Source organism: Pichia membranifaciens (assembly GCF_001661235.1).
Source record: "Pichia membranifaciens NRRL Y-2026 unplaced genomic scaffold PICMEscaffold_5, whole genome shotgun sequence".
NCBI classification, from domain to species: Eukaryota; Fungi; Ascomycota; class Pichiomycetes; order Pichiales; family Pichiaceae; genus Pichia; species Pichia membranifaciens.
In genome coordinates, this window is record NW_017566986.1 from 1,036,377 (window position 1) to 1,053,592 (window position 17,216).

The 17,216-nt window shown below is 46.9% G+C and overlaps 9 protein-coding genes and 2 non-coding genes across 11 annotated transcripts; 5 read left to right on the top strand and 6 right to left on the bottom strand.

Moving 5' to 3' along the window:
• Positions 1 to 175: 175 nt before the first annotated feature.
• On the top strand, positions 176 to 988 carry PICMEDRAFT_64960 (hypothetical protein; the record flags this gene model as incomplete). The annotated part of the gene is made up of 1 exon (XM_019163483.1): positions 176 to 988. The coding sequence occupies one exon, from the start codon at positions 176 to 178 to the stop codon at positions 986 to 988; it is 813 nt and encodes a 270-aa protein (XP_019016452.1).
• Positions 988 to 2,479, bottom strand: PICMEDRAFT_17802 (hypothetical protein). Its single transcript, XM_019161751.1, has one exon. The coding sequence runs from the start codon at positions 2,101 to 2,103 to the stop codon at positions 1,459 to 1,461; it is 645 nt and encodes a 214-aa protein (XP_019016453.1). The 5' UTR covers positions 2,104 to 2,479; the 3' UTR covers positions 988 to 1,458.
• Positions 2,480 to 2,614: 135 nt separating this feature from the next.
• Positions 2,615 to 3,558, bottom strand: PICMEDRAFT_17805 (hypothetical protein). The gene has a single exon (XM_019161753.1). It carries the CDS (start codon positions 3,468 to 3,470, stop codon positions 2,730 to 2,732), a length of 741 nt encoding a protein of 246 aa, XP_019016454.1. The 5' UTR covers positions 3,471 to 3,558; the 3' UTR covers positions 2,615 to 2,729.
• A 238-nt stretch (positions 3,559 to 3,796) lies between these two features.
• On the top strand, positions 3,797 to 6,582 carry PICMEDRAFT_17806 (hypothetical protein). The gene has a single exon (XM_019161754.1). It carries the CDS (start codon positions 3,813 to 3,815, stop codon positions 6,510 to 6,512), a length of 2,700 nt encoding a protein of 899 aa, XP_019016455.1. The 5' UTR covers positions 3,797 to 3,812; the 3' UTR covers positions 6,513 to 6,582.
• PICMEDRAFT_t117 lies at positions 6,568 to 6,640 on the bottom strand. The gene has a single exon. It is a non-coding gene; the product is annotated as a tRNA-Ala (tRNA).
• Positions 6,641 to 6,652: 12 nt separating this feature from the next.
• On the bottom strand, positions 6,653 to 6,726 carry PICMEDRAFT_t116. Its single transcript has one exon. It is a non-coding gene; the product is annotated as a tRNA-Ile (tRNA).
• Positions 6,727 to 7,131: 405 nt separating this feature from the next.
• On the top strand, positions 7,132 to 9,439 carry PICMEDRAFT_17807 (hypothetical protein). The gene has a single exon (XM_019161755.1). It carries the CDS (start codon positions 7,539 to 7,541, stop codon positions 9,336 to 9,338), a length of 1,800 nt encoding a protein of 599 aa, XP_019016456.1. The 5' UTR covers positions 7,132 to 7,538; the 3' UTR covers positions 9,339 to 9,439.
• Positions 9,440 to 9,616: 177 nt separating this feature from the next.
• Positions 9,617 to 11,433, top strand: PICMEDRAFT_17808 (hypothetical protein). Its single transcript, XM_019161756.1, has 2 exons — positions 9,617 to 9,740; positions 9,891 to 11,433. Exons 1-2 carry the CDS (start codon positions 9,713 to 9,715, stop codon positions 11,204 to 11,206), a joined length of 1,344 nt encoding a protein of 447 aa, XP_019016457.1. The 5' UTR covers positions 9,617 to 9,712; the 3' UTR covers positions 11,207 to 11,433.
• PICMEDRAFT_170574 (hypothetical protein) lies at positions 11,360 to 13,208 on the bottom strand. Its single transcript, XM_019161445.1, has one exon. It carries the CDS (start codon positions 12,773 to 12,775, stop codon positions 11,513 to 11,515), a length of 1,263 nt encoding a protein of 420 aa, XP_019016458.1. The 5' UTR covers positions 12,776 to 13,208; the 3' UTR covers positions 11,360 to 11,512.
• PICMEDRAFT_17811 (hypothetical protein) lies at positions 12,994 to 13,683 on the top strand. The gene has a single exon (XM_019161757.1). It carries the CDS (start codon positions 13,171 to 13,173, stop codon positions 13,516 to 13,518), a length of 348 nt encoding a protein of 115 aa, XP_019016459.1. The 5' UTR covers positions 12,994 to 13,170; the 3' UTR covers positions 13,519 to 13,683.
• PICMEDRAFT_74111 (hypothetical protein) lies at positions 13,642 to 16,869 on the bottom strand (the record flags this gene model as incomplete). The annotated part of the gene is made up of 1 exon (XM_019164679.1): positions 13,642 to 16,869. One exon carries the CDS (start codon positions 16,867 to 16,869, stop codon positions 13,642 to 13,644), a length of 3,228 nt encoding a protein of 1,075 aa, XP_019016460.1.
• Positions 16,870 to 17,216: the final 347 nt, after the last annotated feature.

The following is a 17,216-nucleotide window of genomic DNA, read 5'->3' on the forward strand; positions in this document are numbered from 1 at the left end:
AGGTCTCGCTTAAATTACTGCTTTTGGACGAACCAGCTTACCCGGGGAAACACGCTTTGCGGCATGAATGAAAGAGAGTTGCACCTAGATAAGGGTTTCGTCCAGTAAAGCTGTACACAAGGGGTCAAGAGGAGTCATTGGAGTTGAAGAAAGAGCGCCTATAGTAGCTGTTAAAATGGAGAACATTGAATGGGAAGAGTTAGATAACTTGGCGATGTCTTCTCCCAAGAAGAGACTTGTTCAGGCAAAGCCGAACCACGGTTCGACAGCACCACCCAGGGAAGGAAACAACAACATCGAACTGGGAGAATTCAACCTTGAGTTTTTTGACAAGCAGCTGGCCAATTCGAGGTCATTATCTCCCGTGCGATTGCCTTCAAGAAATGGGACAAGCATTGCAAACAAGGAGGAAAAGGTTACTAGCTTTCAAAAGGATCACAGTGGTAGTGGATTGAGCGGTAATTCCCTTGACAAGAGTACCCACAAACACAACAGCTCGGGGTCTTCTGATGAGGAGGTGGTCAACATATCTACCTCCTCTTCTTCTAACAAGTCGGAGGCTGAGATAGCCATACAAAAGGTCAAGGATTTTATTGAAAGCAAGAGGAAAATGATAAAAAAAGACACCAACGTAACAGGTCTACGAACGTCCTCGTCTAAGAAGGTGGGGAAAGCGGAACCAGGAAGGAGAGGTCCGGGAAAGGTGAAGGCGAAAATTAATCCTAGCCAGCATCGGAAAAATTTGAGAAGACTGATACATGAAATTCACAAGCTACCGTACAACTCCGATTGGAATGCCAAGGAATGGCATTTGCTGCAGGAGTATTTGAACGAATGGAAGCTTAGTGAAGACGATGACATGTTTCAGCCGGTTGTTTTGAGGGATCTTTTCAATTGCACTGTTTCGGAGCTGGAAATTCGTATAGGCAGCTTGAGGAAGTTTGTACGCTGGAAAAAGAAAAAAGTGCAAGAGAATGTTGCTAACTAAATGACACTTACTGTATTTAATTGTTTGTTTGCTACACATAATTCGACAAACTAATTTGTTAACTAAATAAGAGGTTGACCAAATGAAGGCCTTGCTCGTGAAGAGGGAAGGCTGCATCATTAAAAAGAAATGAAATCAAAACCTGAGAAATAAAACTAGTAGGAGAAGAAGAGGAAGGGGAGAGGAATAAAAAACATTTGAGTAGATCAGGTCGGATAAGAGCTGTTGGAGCCGAAGAGCTCAACAGGGGTGATTGATATGGATACCTTCGAGTATCTTTATCTTTTATAATGATTGTTGCTTCCTATTTTGTAATGTAATGCATTGTACTATATGTTAATCGATCTTGTTGAGATGATAAGGACGCAATATTAGGTTCGATTAGATTAAAGTAGGTTGTATTATGGTGACTGTATTATTATGATATAATCGTGGCACAATTAGATTATCAGCTTGTACTGTGATAACTATTATATTCCCTGGACAATCTGTTGGTCAGTGATGTACGGAATGTTGATTCTGAGTCTATGACTCGAAGGCAACTTTGGAATCACCACAATCAAGCATGCAATCAAATTTATGACAAACAAGGTGAGATCGTAGTTGGAGTAGTGTGTGGATATCAAGAACAAGCAGATTGGAACGCCCAACAAAAACTTCTTGACAGGGGTGAACTGGGCCCCGTTGTCGATTTGTTCCCACATGTTCAAGTTGTCAAACGCGCCGTTGTTGAAATCGAATGGCGTGCCCTTGACCTGGTGGAACATTATGTAGGACCCGATGACGTAGGTCACGTTGGTCAAGGTCCAGCTCACCTCATTGCTGAATATAGGCATCAAATCGTAGAAGAACTTCAACATCATGATCACGACAATATGAATGATCCATGCGCCTTTGAAGTGCACCCAGTTGGCGTTCATGTTGTCCATGACGTCCTGGTCCTGCTTCGTTTCAAACGTTTCCGGCTCGACTTTGGAGATCAAGGACGACGATCTTCTACGCCTGTGGCCCTTGTCTTGGGCATGGGATGTCGTTGGGGAGAGAGCTAATTTTTCAGGACTCGAAGGAGGGGCAGGGAAGGGCTCTGCTTTGATCACAGGAGAAGATGGTGACATTGCGTGTTGCTGTTAGACGTTGGTTCTGTTCCAGACTGGTGTTCTCTGGTTATTGCTGCTCGTTTAGGGTTAGGCGGAGCAAGGGCAAACGAGTATGAATATAGTGTGTAGAGGGTCTTTTTGCAGGGAGACTGACTGTACTGCACAACGGGTCTTTCTGGGGGGTCGAGTTCTTCACCGTTCTTTGTGTCGCTATGTGTCGGACAAGTGCTGTTGCTGGCACACGGTAAGGGGGCAGGTTAGTTGCAGGAGGGCGAAACGACACGACTACGCAATGGCACGCCTCCGCAGGAGAAGTGAAGTGTCATCCAGCACCGTGCTCTCTTGCTGGCGTCGTGGAGGCCAGGCAAGTAGCGTGAACATCTCTCCGATTTGGCAGATGCGCGCCAAGGGGCGGAGGAGGGCCAGTAGTGAGCCGGGTCTGGCACAGTCTGAGTTTGCAAAATTTGACAAATAAATAAGTGTTTATATAGGGATTATGGATGGGGGAGGACAGAAGCAGCTCCAGAGAGCCGTGCTGTCGTCGGCTGTAACAAGAAGTAAAAAAGGGGAGATAAAAACTGGCAGAAGAAATGGAATATGAATGGATGGAAAAGTGAGGTGGTGGCTAAGCGAACGGGCGGAATCTAAGCGTCGACCTTGGCCTGTTTCACCTTCAACTTGGCCAACTTGTCGTACTCGCCGGAGAGGATTCTCTCCACAATGACGTCGTCGTTCTTGTCGAAGCCGGCGAGGTCGAACTTGTAGCTTGTTGGGTCGTCACCGTATTTCTTGAAGGTGTCCAAGACCGCTGTGTCGTTTTCGTCCTGGGCCTTGGCCTTGACTCTGTAGAGCAACTCTCTCTTGGCCCATTCGGTGATGTCCATGTCGTCTCTGAAGAAGACGCTGACCGCAAGGAAGACGAACGCAGGAACAAAGAGGATGTGCGCCAGGTTCTCCCACCCCTCCTTCTCCTCGCCGTCTCTGACAACCTTCCACTTGATCTCGCCCGTGGCCGTGTCCTCGTAAGGGATCTTGTCAATGATGAGTCCCGACGACGCCTTCAACTTGTAGAGGTCGGCGTCGTTCTTCAGGTACAGGTCCTCGTACCGCTTAGGGAAGGTAAACAACTGCTCAAAGAGAGACAGCTTTCTCTCCTTCGAGTAGGTGTTCAAGTATGCAATGGTCTTCAACTCGGTATCGGATGGCGTTCTCTTCGACCCGTCCTCGTTCTGGAAGAGAAACTCGAAGGTAGGAAGCTTATCTAGCAGCTCACGGCACTTGACTTCTGCGTCCACGTCGACCTTGGCTGGCGCCGAGATGTGGAACGCTCTCGTCGAGGCTAGCGTGCATCTGGTGGTGTTCTTTAAGAAGGATCTAGCCAACATCGTGCTCGTGGATGTTTGTCTGTGTCTGGATGTCTCTGGTATGACCTGCCACTGCTCCTTTCTGCGCTGAGCTGCCTTTAACCACCTTCTTCCTGCCTCCTTGTCCGTATGTGCCTCTCTCTTCTCTGCTCTCCCGCTCTCTCTTTCTCGCTGAGTGGGGAAGAGTTTTTCCTGGCTTGGGCTTCCGTGCACCGTTTGGTAAAATAATGCTGACGTAATAATCCGGGGAGTCGACATGTTTCTGATCTTAGAAGGATCACGTCCAGCTCCAATGGTGTACCTACTCTTCACGGCTTAAAGGTGTTGGAAAAGGGTAGAAAGACCTTCTGGTGTGGTGTTCCTATGGCTGCAGTTCTGGTTGAGCTCGAGAAGTCCTTAACGCCGGATGAAAACTCTGAGTTCCGGGGTCCCTGTCTCGGCTCCTGCTTCGTTCCGGTGCTGGAACCGGAGGTCAGTCTGTTGGTTTCGTTCTACCCTGGGCATATTGTTGTCTCATCGACGGCGGCAGAGACTGTGGCGTCGTTCCGCACGCTGAATAGAATTGTAGCGTTTAACACGGTCCTCCCGGCAGGTCTGCAGACGCACTGGTTGGTTGTTCTCACGGAGATCAACGAGTTGTACGTGTTGTCGCTGAGCGGCGGCAGCGGCGGCAGCGGAAAGACACTGGACCTCATTGTGGTCCAGCATTTCAAGCTTACAGACTCTCTCCTGCGGAACAAGGTGGCTGTTGACGACGCGGCCAGGAAGAAGGTGGTCGTGGCGCAGAAGTGTTTCATCAGGGTGGACGAAACGGGCCGGTTCATAGTCGTCCATTCCTGCCGCCGGTTTGTGGTGGTGCTCGAGCTCAAGCCGTCGAAGAAGGAGCTGTTCCGCCTGGCGTCCATTAACAAGATCCCGCCGCACGTGCGGAAGAACCCCGAGTTGGCGGCGATCGGCAAGTACAAGGTTTTCGGCACCCCGGAGGTGTATGCGGTGGACGACGACATGATCATTGACGTGGAGGTGCTGCACAGCAGGGACGCAAACGATGACCCGGTGTGGTCGCTGGTGCTTCTATTGCGAAATAAGAGGTTGGACTACGAGTTGAGCTTTTACAAACTGTCCACGCGTCAGGGTGGCGGTTTGGAGTTGCAGACCCGACTTCCGGCCGGCGACACGTACCCGAACCTGATTATACCGATGAACAAGTTCGTGATGCTCATCTACGACACATACCACATGATTTACGGTTGTTCAGATATGTCCATGGTCAAGGACTTCCAACCAGCAGTTGACGGAACCTCCGCTGTCGAACTTGACGGGGACCGAAGGTGCTTGAAACAAGACTTGTTTGTCGACAGCGGAAGGAACAGTTTCTTTAAGTCCTACGCTTTGCTGGACGACAAAACCATCATGCTGGTGACTGCTTCTTTGGAGTACTATGTGGTCGAACTAGACTACGAGTACATCCCTTATGACACTTCTTCTTTGAGAACAAGAAGCAAGGTACTCATCGAAGACAGCGGTATGCAGAACACGCTCATCTTTAGGAAATGGGATATCAAAGAGGTCCATGATTTCAGCAGTCCTTTCCAGCCAGACGAGATTTTCTTCTTCCCCGAGAAAGACTCGTTTCTGATTGTCAGTAAACATGGACAGATAGCGTCTTTTTCACCTGGAGATATCAGCTCCCTGCCAACGAAAATGCAACATAGTTTGAGCTTGCCCATCACAGATTTGAAAATAGACAACGACTCAAATGTAAGTTTTACCAGTGGTGATTTGCAACTGGCACGTTTTAAATCTCCTCATTTGGAGCTTTCTTCGGCGAATGAAGTAATGAAGGATCATATCGTGATAGATCCCTTCACTATTATCTTAACCGAAGCAATAGTGCATGACATGAGCTCCTCATCGAGCCATGAGACCATAGAGAGACTCAATGTCTACCGCCCTGATGGCAGCTGCATTGCAACCTATGACATGGAGGAAAATGTCTCAGTAACATGCATGGTTCCACTGAACAATGTTAAAACATTTAAGTCCGACGACAACGATTTTCACAGAAACGACATTTTGGAGGTGGAAAGATCTCTTGAAAAGTCATTCCTTGTGCTCACTACGAGTGCTAATGACTATGATTATGAAAGTGACGACGAGTTTTTCCAGAGAAGAAGGACAGAGATTTTATTGATGGTTATTAACGCAGAAAATGATGAGTTGGAGTTGAAGACCATTTCAGTCTTGAAAGCCAAAGTCGATTGCGCAGAGCAAACCAATAAAATGGTATTTACGTTGTGGGGGGTGGGCTGCAGCTTCAGACTCGGTCTACAGGTCTACAAGGACGAGGAGGAGGAAAGCAAGAAGTCGTCCTTGCAGGTGAAGATAATCAAGATAGGTGAGAAGCTGAATTTGCCCATCAACACCGTTTCAATGGTAAGGGATTTGAAGAAGGGTTTGAAGTTGCTGGTCGATCCGTTCTTCGGCGTGTATTTGGCTAAACTTGATATTGACGACAAGTTATTGAGCATGCACGAGGTTTTCGAGTGGAACATGATTTCTGCTCTTGACGTGTACTCGGAAGATATGTTTGTTGCGGGCGATCTTTTGGGCAACATTTTCCTCCTCAACATGGACTATACGGGGAAGGATATTCCGAGCTGCGTGCTATTCACGAGTTTTAATTGCACACATGGCGCAATCGGGTGCATAAGCTGCTATCCTGAATACGCAAAGCAGAGAAAAGACTCGCTGCTCAAAGTTTGTTCCGCTGGGACCTCTGACGGGGCCATAGTCAGTATCCATGTCTGTGGAGATACTCGGGATACTGAGTTTGTGAAGGCTTTGAAAGCACAGAACACACGCATTTTAAAGAAGAGTGGCATCTACTTTGAGCAGGTTTCTCGGAACCTTGTTGTGCCGAAAGTGGACCTCCGAGCGGTTGATCCTGTTGAGGCATACCTGGAGTGCGAGCCGCTTATGGAGGACCGGTTTATCAAGGTGTCGCTGGCCTCCAACAACGAGCTGGATGAGGCAAGGGGGGTGCCTGTTGTGTTTCTCTAGACATTAGACTGTAGAAAAACTTTGTACCTTTATCACCGAAAACAAAAAGTAATAATGGACGAGACCGGAGTCGAACCGATGACCTTTCGCTTGCAAGGCGAACGCGCTACCAACTACGCCACACGCCCAGTAATAAAGAATGGTCCCTAGCAGGATCGAACTGCTGATCTTGGCGTTATTAGCACCACGCCTTAACCAACTGGGCCAAGGGACCATTTCTGTGCTTTCAATTTTTGGCATTTTCCATGTAGTCCCAACAGATGTCACGTGCTGGAAACATCTTCTGCTGTCAGCCTTGTAAAACCCATGTACACCTTGTTTCTGCTGTGATAACCTTGTCATCATTTGTGTGACATCCTCTTTGAGCTTGTTATTACATAAGCACAACAACAAAGCACACATCGCACGCACTTTCCGAAAACACCTGTGCACCAACACAAGCCTTGCCACCCATGGCGTTCGCCCTCCTCCCTTTCTCCTTTTCTCTTTTCCTTTACTCTCTCGCCACGCGTTTCTCTCACTGAGGGAGTTTGCACGCTCGCCCGCTGGCTGGGCGACACATCGCAGTGCGGAAATGCCAAAAAATAATATATACCCAAAATAAGACGAAGTGCCTTGTGGCTCGAGCTCGATGACGGTTCTCTGTGGACTCAGAGCTGGTTGTTTTCCTATCGGAAAGGTTTGGTGCTAATCGACACGATTGCCGACAACTGCGAAAAATACCCCCACTAGTGCATCTGATATTCTGGCGCGTTTTCATCCTGTGTTGAACTGTTTTTGCTGCTCCTAAAGTGTTATTTGAGCAGTTTGTGATAATAGGAAAAAGTGAACCGATTTGGAGTGTCTGCTCATATCCAGCGACTGCCAAACGCAAGACGAGAAAGAAACAACAAGCCAGAAATTGGCCTGAAGCATTCATATACAGAGACTTTTGCATTTCGCAAGATTGACAGAGAATTCTGGCGAGAACCTGCACAGTTAGTAGACAAGTTTTGAAACAACGAAAAGAAGAGAAAAAGAAGGAAAATGAGTGCAGCATCTGTAAGACAGTACGGCGTGACTCCTCCGATATCTACAGAGGGCCCGACAAAGGCGGAGATCGCGTTAAACGACTCGATGATTGAGGAGTTGCGTAACCAGAAGTCGTTTGAGTCCGAGGTGGAGACCGAGAAGAGGAGGAAGGTGTTGGCCATCTTGCAGCAGTTGACACAGACTTTTGTGTACACGGTCTCGAGGACGAAGAACATGAGCGAGGGCATGGCGAAGGACGCTGGAGGCAAGATCTTCACGTTCGGCTCGTACAGGTTGGGGGTCTACGGACCCGGCTCAGATATCGACACCCTTGTAGTCGTGCCCAAGCATGTGACGAGAGAGGACTTTTTCACGGTATTCTACGACATGCTCAAGAAGAGACCAGAGCTGCAGAAGATTCAGCCTGTGCCAGATGCCTTTGTTCCGATCATCAAGACGATTTTCGACGGCGTCGACATCGACTTGCTCTGCGGCCGCTTGGACATACCGCAGGTGCCTCTCGACCTCACGCTAGAGGACAACAATTTGTTGAGAAACATTGACGACAAGGACTTGAGGGCCTTGAACGGGACCAGAGTGACCGATCAAATCCTTCAGCTGGTTCCGCAGAAAACCGTCTTCCGCCATGCTCTCCGAACCATCAAGCTTTGGGCGCAGAGGAGGGCCATTTACGCCAACATGTTTGGCTTCCCAGGTGGTGTTGCCTGGGCAATGCTTGTTGCTAGAATATGCCAGTTGTATCCAAACGCCGTTGGTGCCGTCATTGTCTCCAAGTTTTTCCACATATACCTTCAGTGGAAGTGGCCGCAGCCGGTGTTATTGAAGCCAATTGAGGACGGTCCACTTCCGGTGAGAATCTGGAACCCCAAGTTGTACGGACAAGACAAGGGCCATCGGATGCCTGTGATTACCCCTGCTTACCCATCGATGTGTGCCACGCACAATATCACTGCCTCGACGCAGAAGATCATCATGCAGGAGATGAAGCGGGCGTTGGGCATCATGAACGAGATCCAGCAGGAAAAGAAGACGTGGAGCGACCTGTTTGTCAAGCACGACTATTTCTATCGCTACAAGTACTACTTGACGGTGATAACGTCGACACGAGGCAAGTATGAGGACCATATCAAGTGGTGCGGTATGGTTGAGTCGAAGCTCCGGTTGCTAGTGTTGAAGATCGAAAACATCACGGGCATAGTCTTGGCGCACCCGTACGTGAAGCCGTTCACGGTGTCGTACATCTGCGACACGGAGGAGCAGGTGTCGATAATAAGCCAGCTCTACGGCACGCTCGACGGCGAGAAGTACGCGCAGGAGCACCTCAAGGAGGTGAAGATTGACGAGGACACCGACACAGTCAAGCTCGAAGAAGAGGTCAAGAAGAGCGGTAAGCACTTTGTGCATCTGATGAAGCTTTACATCGGCTTGGAGTTGGACCTCAAGGGCAAGGAGAAGAAGATGAACATCCAGGTGCCATGCACGGAATTCGACCAAATCTGCAAGAACTGGGTCTTCTACAAGAAGGAGGTGTTTTCTTTGAGCATCAAGTACGTGAAGCTCTGGGACCTGCCCAACGACGTCTACGGCGACGCCGAAAGTCGTCCGTCCAAGACCAAAAAGCGCAAGACCGACAAGAACGGCAGCATCAACAAAAAGATCAAGATGGTGGAGAGCGGCAGCGAGAGCGTGAGCTCCACTCCGAACAGTTCTGCCGGCGGCCTCGCCGCAGCCTCCTCCACTTTCTCTTCCGCTCCCGGCGAGAAGGTCACCGGGACCGTCTCGATGTCCAGCTGACCGGAGGTGCCAGCAAACCATAGCATAGCATAGCAGAGAAGAAGAAGCAGGCCCTTTATACTATATAGAAGAACGTGTAACTACAATCATCACCACCGAGCTACGATAAGCCCGACCCCCGGGTGCGGGAGCGACGCGTCGGCCGCTTTGGTTCTGTTTTCCCCGGGCGGTGAGCTTTCCGCTTTCTGTAAGGGAGAGAGGGCAGGAGGGCAGAGGCAGGAGGAGGGGGAGGGCAGAAGAGGAACAAACAGGAGCCGGCTCGTCGTTTTTGTTCCGGACTGCAGTGGTGCTGGGAGGCATTGGCCAGCAGAGAAAGGTCAGGCAAAACACCGCTTGATAGAACAACAAGGCACAGACACAGACACAGCGTCACAATGCACTCATTGAAGTCGAAGCTGTTAGGTATGTATTTCCCCGGACGGCGGTGGAGCTCGGACACGGAGGACAGCTCACAAGCGGAGACGCTATGGAAGGTCAGCGTCAGCGGAGAGGGAGCCAGAGAACACGAATACTAACAGAAAAATATACCCACTGTTTTTTTGTTTGCGACAGGCAGAGGAGAGAAAGCTGTCCACCCGCCATCGTCGCACAATTCGTCGAAGTCTTCCGAGATGGGAGACTCGTCGGTCAACGTGGAGGACATCGACGAGGTCGACGACCAGGGCCAGTCGATACTCATGGGGATCATCTCCCAGCTAAGACCGGGGTGCGACTTGTCGAGAATCACGTTGCCGACGTTCATTCTTGAGAGAAAGTCCATGCTCGAAAGAGTGACGAACCAGCTTCAGCAGCCAGACATCCTGATCGAGGCCAGCAACACAAAGGACCCACTAGAGCGGTTTTTGCTTATAGTGAAGTGGTACATGTCGTGCTGGCACATTGCTCCACAGGCTGTCAAGAAGCCGTTGAACCCGATCTTGGGCGAGTACTTCACATGCTACTGGGACCTCCCGGACGGCACTCAGGCGTTCTACGTGGCCGAGCAGACGTCCCACCACCCGCCAAAGTCGTCATACTTCTACATCATTCCCGAGCATGGGATCAGGATTGATGGACTGGTGGAACCAATGTCGAGATTCTTAGGCAACTCCACCGCGGCAATGATGAACGGCTTGACGAAGTTGACGCTCTTGAACGTGATCGACAAGCAAACAGGCCAACCTGAGGTGTACACGCTATCACAGCCAAACATGTACGCTCGAGGCATCTTGTTTGGAGGGTTGAAGTTTGAGTTGGGCGACCATTTGTACATCAAGGTTTCCAGCTCCCCGCTCGTGGCAGACGTTGAGTTTAAAACAAAGGGCTTGATCTCCGGAACATACAACGCCATTCAAGGTACTATTGAGAAAGAGCACGAAAAGCTGTACGAGATTAGTGGGAAATGGAACGAGGTGATGGAGATTAAAGATCTTAAGACCAAAAAGACTTCCGTCTTGTTTGATTGCTTCAAGGCAAAGCCATTGAGACCAAAGGTCAGAGACATTTCCGAGCAGGGAGAATTTGAAAGTAGAAGGTTGTGGCTCAAGGTGACCGACGCCTTGGCCGAGAGAAACCACACCGTCGCCACAGATGAAAAGTTCAAGGTGGAAGAGGAACAGAGAGAAGCTGCCAAAAAGAGAGTTGAGGATGGAGTGGAGTTCCAGCCAAAGTTGTTCAGAAAGTTGACCATAGAAGAGACTGCTGAATTTGGTAACGAGCATTTGGAGTTTGTCATTTACAAAGACCATGCCTTGAAACACGATGCAGCCAAGCACGACGTCAAGAAAATGGAAGAACATGTTTTTGAGATTGCTCCCTTCCTTCCTGGACAGCAGTTCAATGACAAATTTGAGATACCAGCTTACGAAAAACTGAAGGAGCACGCATAATTTATCTCTCTCTCATGGTCACCGGCCAACCTCACGACCCTTTCCATCTCCCGACGCAACCTGAGCTGACTGGTTTGCTACACGTTAGTTTGATTTTTTTTACTCCTACCTTATTCTTTCCCCCTCCATCCCACATCCACCTTCCCTACTCTCCCATTACGGTTCCATTTTTTTTACGCTTTTATCATGCACATTTCCACACATTTCCGTTCAAGTTTACCTCTCCATTTATTTTACCAATAGCCCGCATTTATATCGATATACGAAATATAAATGGATCTACAGTTTACCCTTTTCGAGAACCCTCTAACTATCTTTTCGCTGCATGTTCATCGCAATGGCGTCCTCCCAGGCTCTCTTCATGCTTAATGCAAGATTAAAATCCTCCCGTAGCAGTAAATCGTTTTTTAAATCAACTCTCTGGCCTGTTGCGCAATCACGCAGACACTTTCTCTTCGTGTTGATCTCCACATTGTGTTCTGCTTCAAAATCCTTGAACGTCGTTACAATCTCTGATTCAAGGTTGTCCCATATGTTTAATCTGAAATTAAGTACAAAGGCTGCTAGCAGCCCACCGTAGCAGCCGGTTGCCAAAGCAAAATCCCTCATCTTTTCATATAACTCATTGATAAGTCTCTCGCAATTGCCCAAGTCCTGTTGCTTTTCCTTAGACTCCAACCTGGAGTGGCGCTTCCATTCTCTTCTATACGATGCAAATTCATTGGTTTTCAAATCTACAACAGAGCTGCATATGACCATCCATAAACTGAAATCTCCCGGGTTTTGCATGGCGTATTCAATTAATTCTTTAAAAATCTTTTCTCTCAGCTCAAGCGTATTAACTTTGGAAAGAAAAAATCGTAAGGAATTGCAAGCATAGTAGTTTCTAGGGTGTTGTTCAAGAGACCTTAGACATGTTTTGATCGAGAAAGCGATTAACAACTCCCTACCCCCACAAGATACCCACTCATCCATGAAAGTAACCATATCACCAGCTCCATGACTTTTTTCAGGAATAATATCATAAAGCCACACATGCAATCGCTTGAAATATTCCCACAAGCAGGAAGATTTGTTTGTTTTTTCGTAGTTGCATGTTAGATATCCCGCAACGAGAAAGTAAGTTTCATACAGAACATCTTTCCCATAATTGTTAAGCTCTAGTACCTCAAGGTTCATCCTCAAAGCACTGGTGTCTAATGATGTAGCAAACAATAACCCAAATGTTGCCTTCTTAATATCCTGATAGTTGACCAAGTTTACTTCTCGCCTAAGTTCCTTTGCACGGTGAATATATTGATATGACTCCAAGAATATCGTCGTGAAGACGGTCTTGCTCAGCACAATCTCGTGCGTCAACGTCAGATTGTCGTTCATGGATACAATATGAGTATTTCCCTCTGCCATAATGGCGCTGAGCTCTGGGGATTCATTTATAATTTCATCAGGTAACACTTGAATGCGTTTTCGGGCAGCTGTTTTTTTGTCCAAAATTGTGATAATAAACTCACTAGTGAAATTCAAGTCTAGCTTTAAACCTGGGTCCAGGCGTGTTCCAAGAGTTCCCATTTTTTAGACATCGCCACCAATATGCCCAATGTATCAGGAAATTCAGTTTGGAGATTGAGCTTACAAGATCAAAACATCACCAATTTTTCATTAAAATCATGCACCTCCGCGTTTACCACTGAAGCAAGAAATAAAAAAACCCCCTGATTAGAGACGATCACTCTATACTTTCAGAACCGTAACCAGATTGATTCAGCTCAGTGGCATGAATAAATTTGAAAAGCCAATGTTAGACTTGAAGATTGCAGGTGTGTCAAAACCACGTACTGCCGAAGATGCTTTCGTTGCCGAATGTATGTTTCCTTTCTGATTTTTTTCATTTCGTTCTCAGGAAGATGTACTAACTTTACCAAAATTATTGACTTTGTACAGCCATAGAAGGATACGTGCTAACAATGACCAACCTACACCCAGAAACATCTGAGGATCATATTTATGACGTATTTGAAGAGTATTGCCGAGTGGTAAATCTGCACTTGAATCTAGATAAGCGCACAGGATATGTTAAAGGGTATGCATTCATAGAGTTTCGAAAGCTTGAAGACGTTAAAGAAATTATGGAACTCCACAAGCATCAAAAGTTTCAAATTTTAGGGAGGACGATCGAATTGGATTATGCATTTGTGGAAAGGCCTGATTGGAGCGATATGGCAAGGCTCAAATCAAGAAGTGTTAGTCACAAGAACGTGAGGGAAAGATTAGAAGGACTCGATACACGAGATTTCAGTCCTACCCGTGGTTAGCAGTAGTGGGTCAAGCATTAAGGATAATAAATCTACTCCAGTTTATTATTAGGTTTCTTATTAGGAAATATATTTATATAAAACTTTATACACAATTGAATGGTGATTTGAAAAAAGGAATACTCAGTCTTCCATTTCAGAGGGTTTTAACAAACCTCCGACTTTACTTGCCTTTTCCTTTGCCAATCTATGCTTTTCTAGTAATTCAGCCTCTTTGTCCTCGGCAAACAGGTAATCTGTCGGATCTCCGCCATATTCTTTGATCTGGACTAAGAAATCTCTCAAAATACCTGTAAACTTAGCTTCATTATCGAAACTGCTGAAGAGAACTTGTAAAAAGTTCGAAACTTGTTCCTTTTGTAACTGGTTGAATGCATTCATCAACATGTTACCCAAGTATTCCTTTAGGAACAAAGCGTTAGGGGTTCCAGCTGGTGCAGCATCAGGTGGATATATGGTTTCATTTATTTTTTGTTTCACAACCAATTCTAACATCTTCGCCAATAATTTGGTTTGAAGCTTGAAGCCGGCTTTATGGTCTGAATCTGTCAAAACAAAGAAGACATCACTTATTATTGGGAAGTAATAGTGTCTGTAGAACCCAATTGCAAACTGATTTTCTGGACCCAATTTCTCTATATTCAGTAACAGTTCATAGCACAAGGTTAAGCCTGAGTTCTCAACGTCTCTATTGTTGTGCTTGAACGCCCATAAGATGGCATCAATAAATGCTTGGAATGATTCAGGAGGGAACTGTAATAATGCGTTGAAACCTTTCAAATCAATTTCTCTCAAAAGCTTGTAGAACTCAACTCTATGTTCTGGATATTCAGTAAAATCTCTGTTGATCATACCGAGAGTACATTCGAAGACATTTGCCAAGATCAAAACGATTTCATTTGGAATCATTGGACCCACTTTTTCAACTAAAGTTGACAAACAATTCAACACCTCTGCATCTCTAGCATCTGGAACGTTTGTCTTGTAATCTTCAAGAATTGCAGCCAATAAGTTAGGAACCAAGTCTCTTACTATTTCATGGCCATTGTCAGCCTTTGAAATATAAGTTTCCAGTAGAACCAAAATTTCCTTTTTGATTGTTCTCCATCCTCTGACCCTTGGAGTTTTGGTTGCAATCAGTCCATCTGTTGAGACAGCGGAGGAAATCAATGAACTAACTGCTTTATACAATGATAACATGTCGACATAGATTAGGCCCAACTGCGAATAGAAGCTTGGTCCTAATGGGGAACAGACAGAGACATTTGTTTTAATGATATTGGCAATAATTTTCACAATTTCAGGGTTGGACAACAACTCAGGGTCTTCACCTGCTTGTGAGACTACTGTTGACCATGCAATGTTAGGTAATTTCATCAAATCTGATAAAAGTTTCTCTCTGATCGGTGTTGAGTTTTGAGCTGAGATGATCGTTCCACAAGCTTCGTAGAATGTATGAACTTGTTGAGGTTGTAAATCTGAGGTTGTTTCTTGAATGTTTTCGATTATTTCCTCAATGAAAGGTTTGTTCTCGCCCGATTGTTGGATCACAAAGTGTCTCTTACACTTTTGGGTGATCTTGATAAAAGTGTCACATGCCATATCTTGAACACCTTCGTGAGTTTCATGCATGAATTCGAATAATTTATTAATGACTGTTTTTAGGAATTTCCAATGAGCTCTCAAGAATCTTGGGTATTGACCAACAATATACATTATATTTGAGGCAACAACAGCTTTGTTGTCTTTACCTCTTTTCATCTCTGTCAATGCCAAAAGGTCCTTGATGACTAGGACAAGAAATCTTTTCTCTCTTTCTTCATCCATGGAACCGGATATGGAACCGATTGCCCAACATAGGGTATTTATGTTATGCCAGGACCATTCTGATCCATCTATTTGAGAAGCCAATTTGGCAGACATGATTGATTCAGTATCATTCACGTCCAAATGGGTCAAGTAGACGAGAACTTCTCTCATGGATTTATACAATTGGATGGTGTCACTCTCCTTGACGAATTCTCGGACAATTTCACCTTCATCATTCTCGACAATCAAAACTTCTTCTGGTCTGACCATATTTTCGATCATCACAACTCTTAATCTCGACAATATTTCGGAGTAGATATCTTTACGCAAGTTTTTATTATTCAGCACTTCAGGGTTTGGAGCGCCACCTCTTGCACTGTACTGGAGTTGCATTAAGGCTGAAGCATTTTGGACAGGTAAATTTTGAATTTCGAGATATAGGCCACTAACGGTTTTAGTCCAATAATCTAAACAAGTTTTGAACAATTCTCTCTCTTCGATTCTTGACAAGTTAATCAGATACTTATGGGCTGCCAAAAGCAAATCTCTCAATTGCAAGTTCTGTTCCAAAGGGGTCAAATGGTTAGAGAGGAAGGTGACCAAGAACATTGCCAAGTCTTGCATGAATTCTTGATCGGAGGAGGATGCGTATTTGTAGGTTTTCTTCAAGTCCAAGTTGATAGGAATGATTTTCAGGATGCTTTCCATTGCGAGGCCGAACATATTGACGAATCTTGAGTCGTATTGTGGGGCGATCAATTGTGAGACTTCAGTCAAGCATTTGATGGTGATACTTTTGAAGGTGTCGACGGGCAAGAACTTAGTTGTCAATAGGGGTAGCAACTCTGTTTCGAAGTTGTAACCTGCGGGAATCCAGTGGATGTATTTCAATAGACAGTTCAAGGTTGCGATGATGAGGGAGGGTTTGTTGGCCTTGTCCAAGACCTCGAAGCAGAGCTGGAAGATCTGCTGGAACTCGTTGCTCATGCTTGTCTTCAAGTTTCTGGCCTTTGCCTGGGTCATCTGGTCTGCGGAGAAGTCGATGATCTCCTCGGAGAGAAGCTTCAAGATGATCATGTTGTTTTCGCAGACGTTGAAACCGGCCTTACTGGACTGGACGATTTCCGGGATGAAGTTCGGCCAGTTCTGGGGCCAGTCCTGCTTGACGATCTGGACGAGGGTGAGATCGCATTTGTTTATGAGGGCTCTTTGCGACTGGAACTGGTCGTCGCTGTCGCACATGGAGATGATCATGGAGGCAACGAAGTTGCGGATGCCGAGTCTCTGGTCGTCGGGCAAGGCCTTCCACTTGGTCTTGATGAGGTTGTTGAGGATCGAGAGGCCAATGTACTTGGTTTCCGTGTCCCTGGCGAACTGCAAGATCTGGTCCGCCCGGGTCCACGCGTCCGGGTGGTCCTGGAACTTGGTGAGTATGATCTGGGCCTGTTTCTGGTCCTCGCCCTTGCCCCGGTAGAAGGTCTCCACGACGGTGTCCAAGGCCGTGATGTCCAAGTCTCTCGAGAAGTCTAGAATCGAGTCCATGGTGGGTAGCTTGGTGGGTACGCTGCTGCTGCTCAGGTGCTGGTGTGCTATCGGTGGCTAATGCTGTGCTATCGGTGTGCTGTATCGGTGTGAGGGCGTGTGCACATGCAAGTCGGCGGTCCGCTGTCGGTGTGCGTGCGGGCGGGTGTTAGGGGTGTGTGTATGTATAGGTGTGGTGCAAGCTACTGCCTGACAAACTATAAACAGCGGGAACGGGCACGGAGGGGGTGGGGACGGACGGCTGCGGTGCTTGCTGTGTCTCTGCCGCCCTGTGTCGGTGTCGGTGTCTGCGTCCTTCCAGCCTACGCAAAGACGACAGGAGCACTGCACATGTGTCAGCACCAGAG

Excerpts from the sequence above, each read along its gene's own strand:
- PICMEDRAFT_170574 (XM_019161445.1), bottom strand. The coding sequence starts at position 12,775 with ATGGGAACTCTTGGAACACGCCTGGACCCAGGTTTAAAGCTAGACTTG.
- PICMEDRAFT_17811 (XM_019161757.1), top strand. The coding sequence starts at position 13,171 with ATGACCAACCTACACCCAGAAACATCTGAGGATCATATTTATGACGTA.
- PICMEDRAFT_17806 (XM_019161754.1), top strand. The coding sequence starts at position 3,813 with ATGGCTGCAGTTCTGGTTGAGCTCGAGAAGTCCTTAACGCCGGATGAA.
- PICMEDRAFT_17807 (XM_019161755.1), top strand. The coding sequence starts at position 7,539 with ATGAGTGCAGCATCTGTAAGACAGTACGGCGTGACTCCTCCGATATCT.
- PICMEDRAFT_17808 (XM_019161756.1), top strand. The coding sequence starts at position 9,713 with ATGCACTCATTGAAGTCGAAGCTGTTAG. Across the intron at positions 9,741-9,890 it reads ATTGAAGTCGAAGCTGTTAG|GCAGAGGAGAGAAAGCTGTC; the intron begins GTATGTATTTCC and ends TGTTTGCGACAG.
- PICMEDRAFT_17802 (XM_019161751.1), bottom strand. The coding sequence starts at position 2,103 with ATGTCACCATCTTCTCCTGTGATCAAAGCAGAGCCCTTCCCTGCCCCT.
- PICMEDRAFT_17805 (XM_019161753.1), bottom strand. The coding sequence starts at position 3,470 with ATGTTGGCTAGATCCTTCTTAAAGAACACCACCAGATGCACGCTAGCC.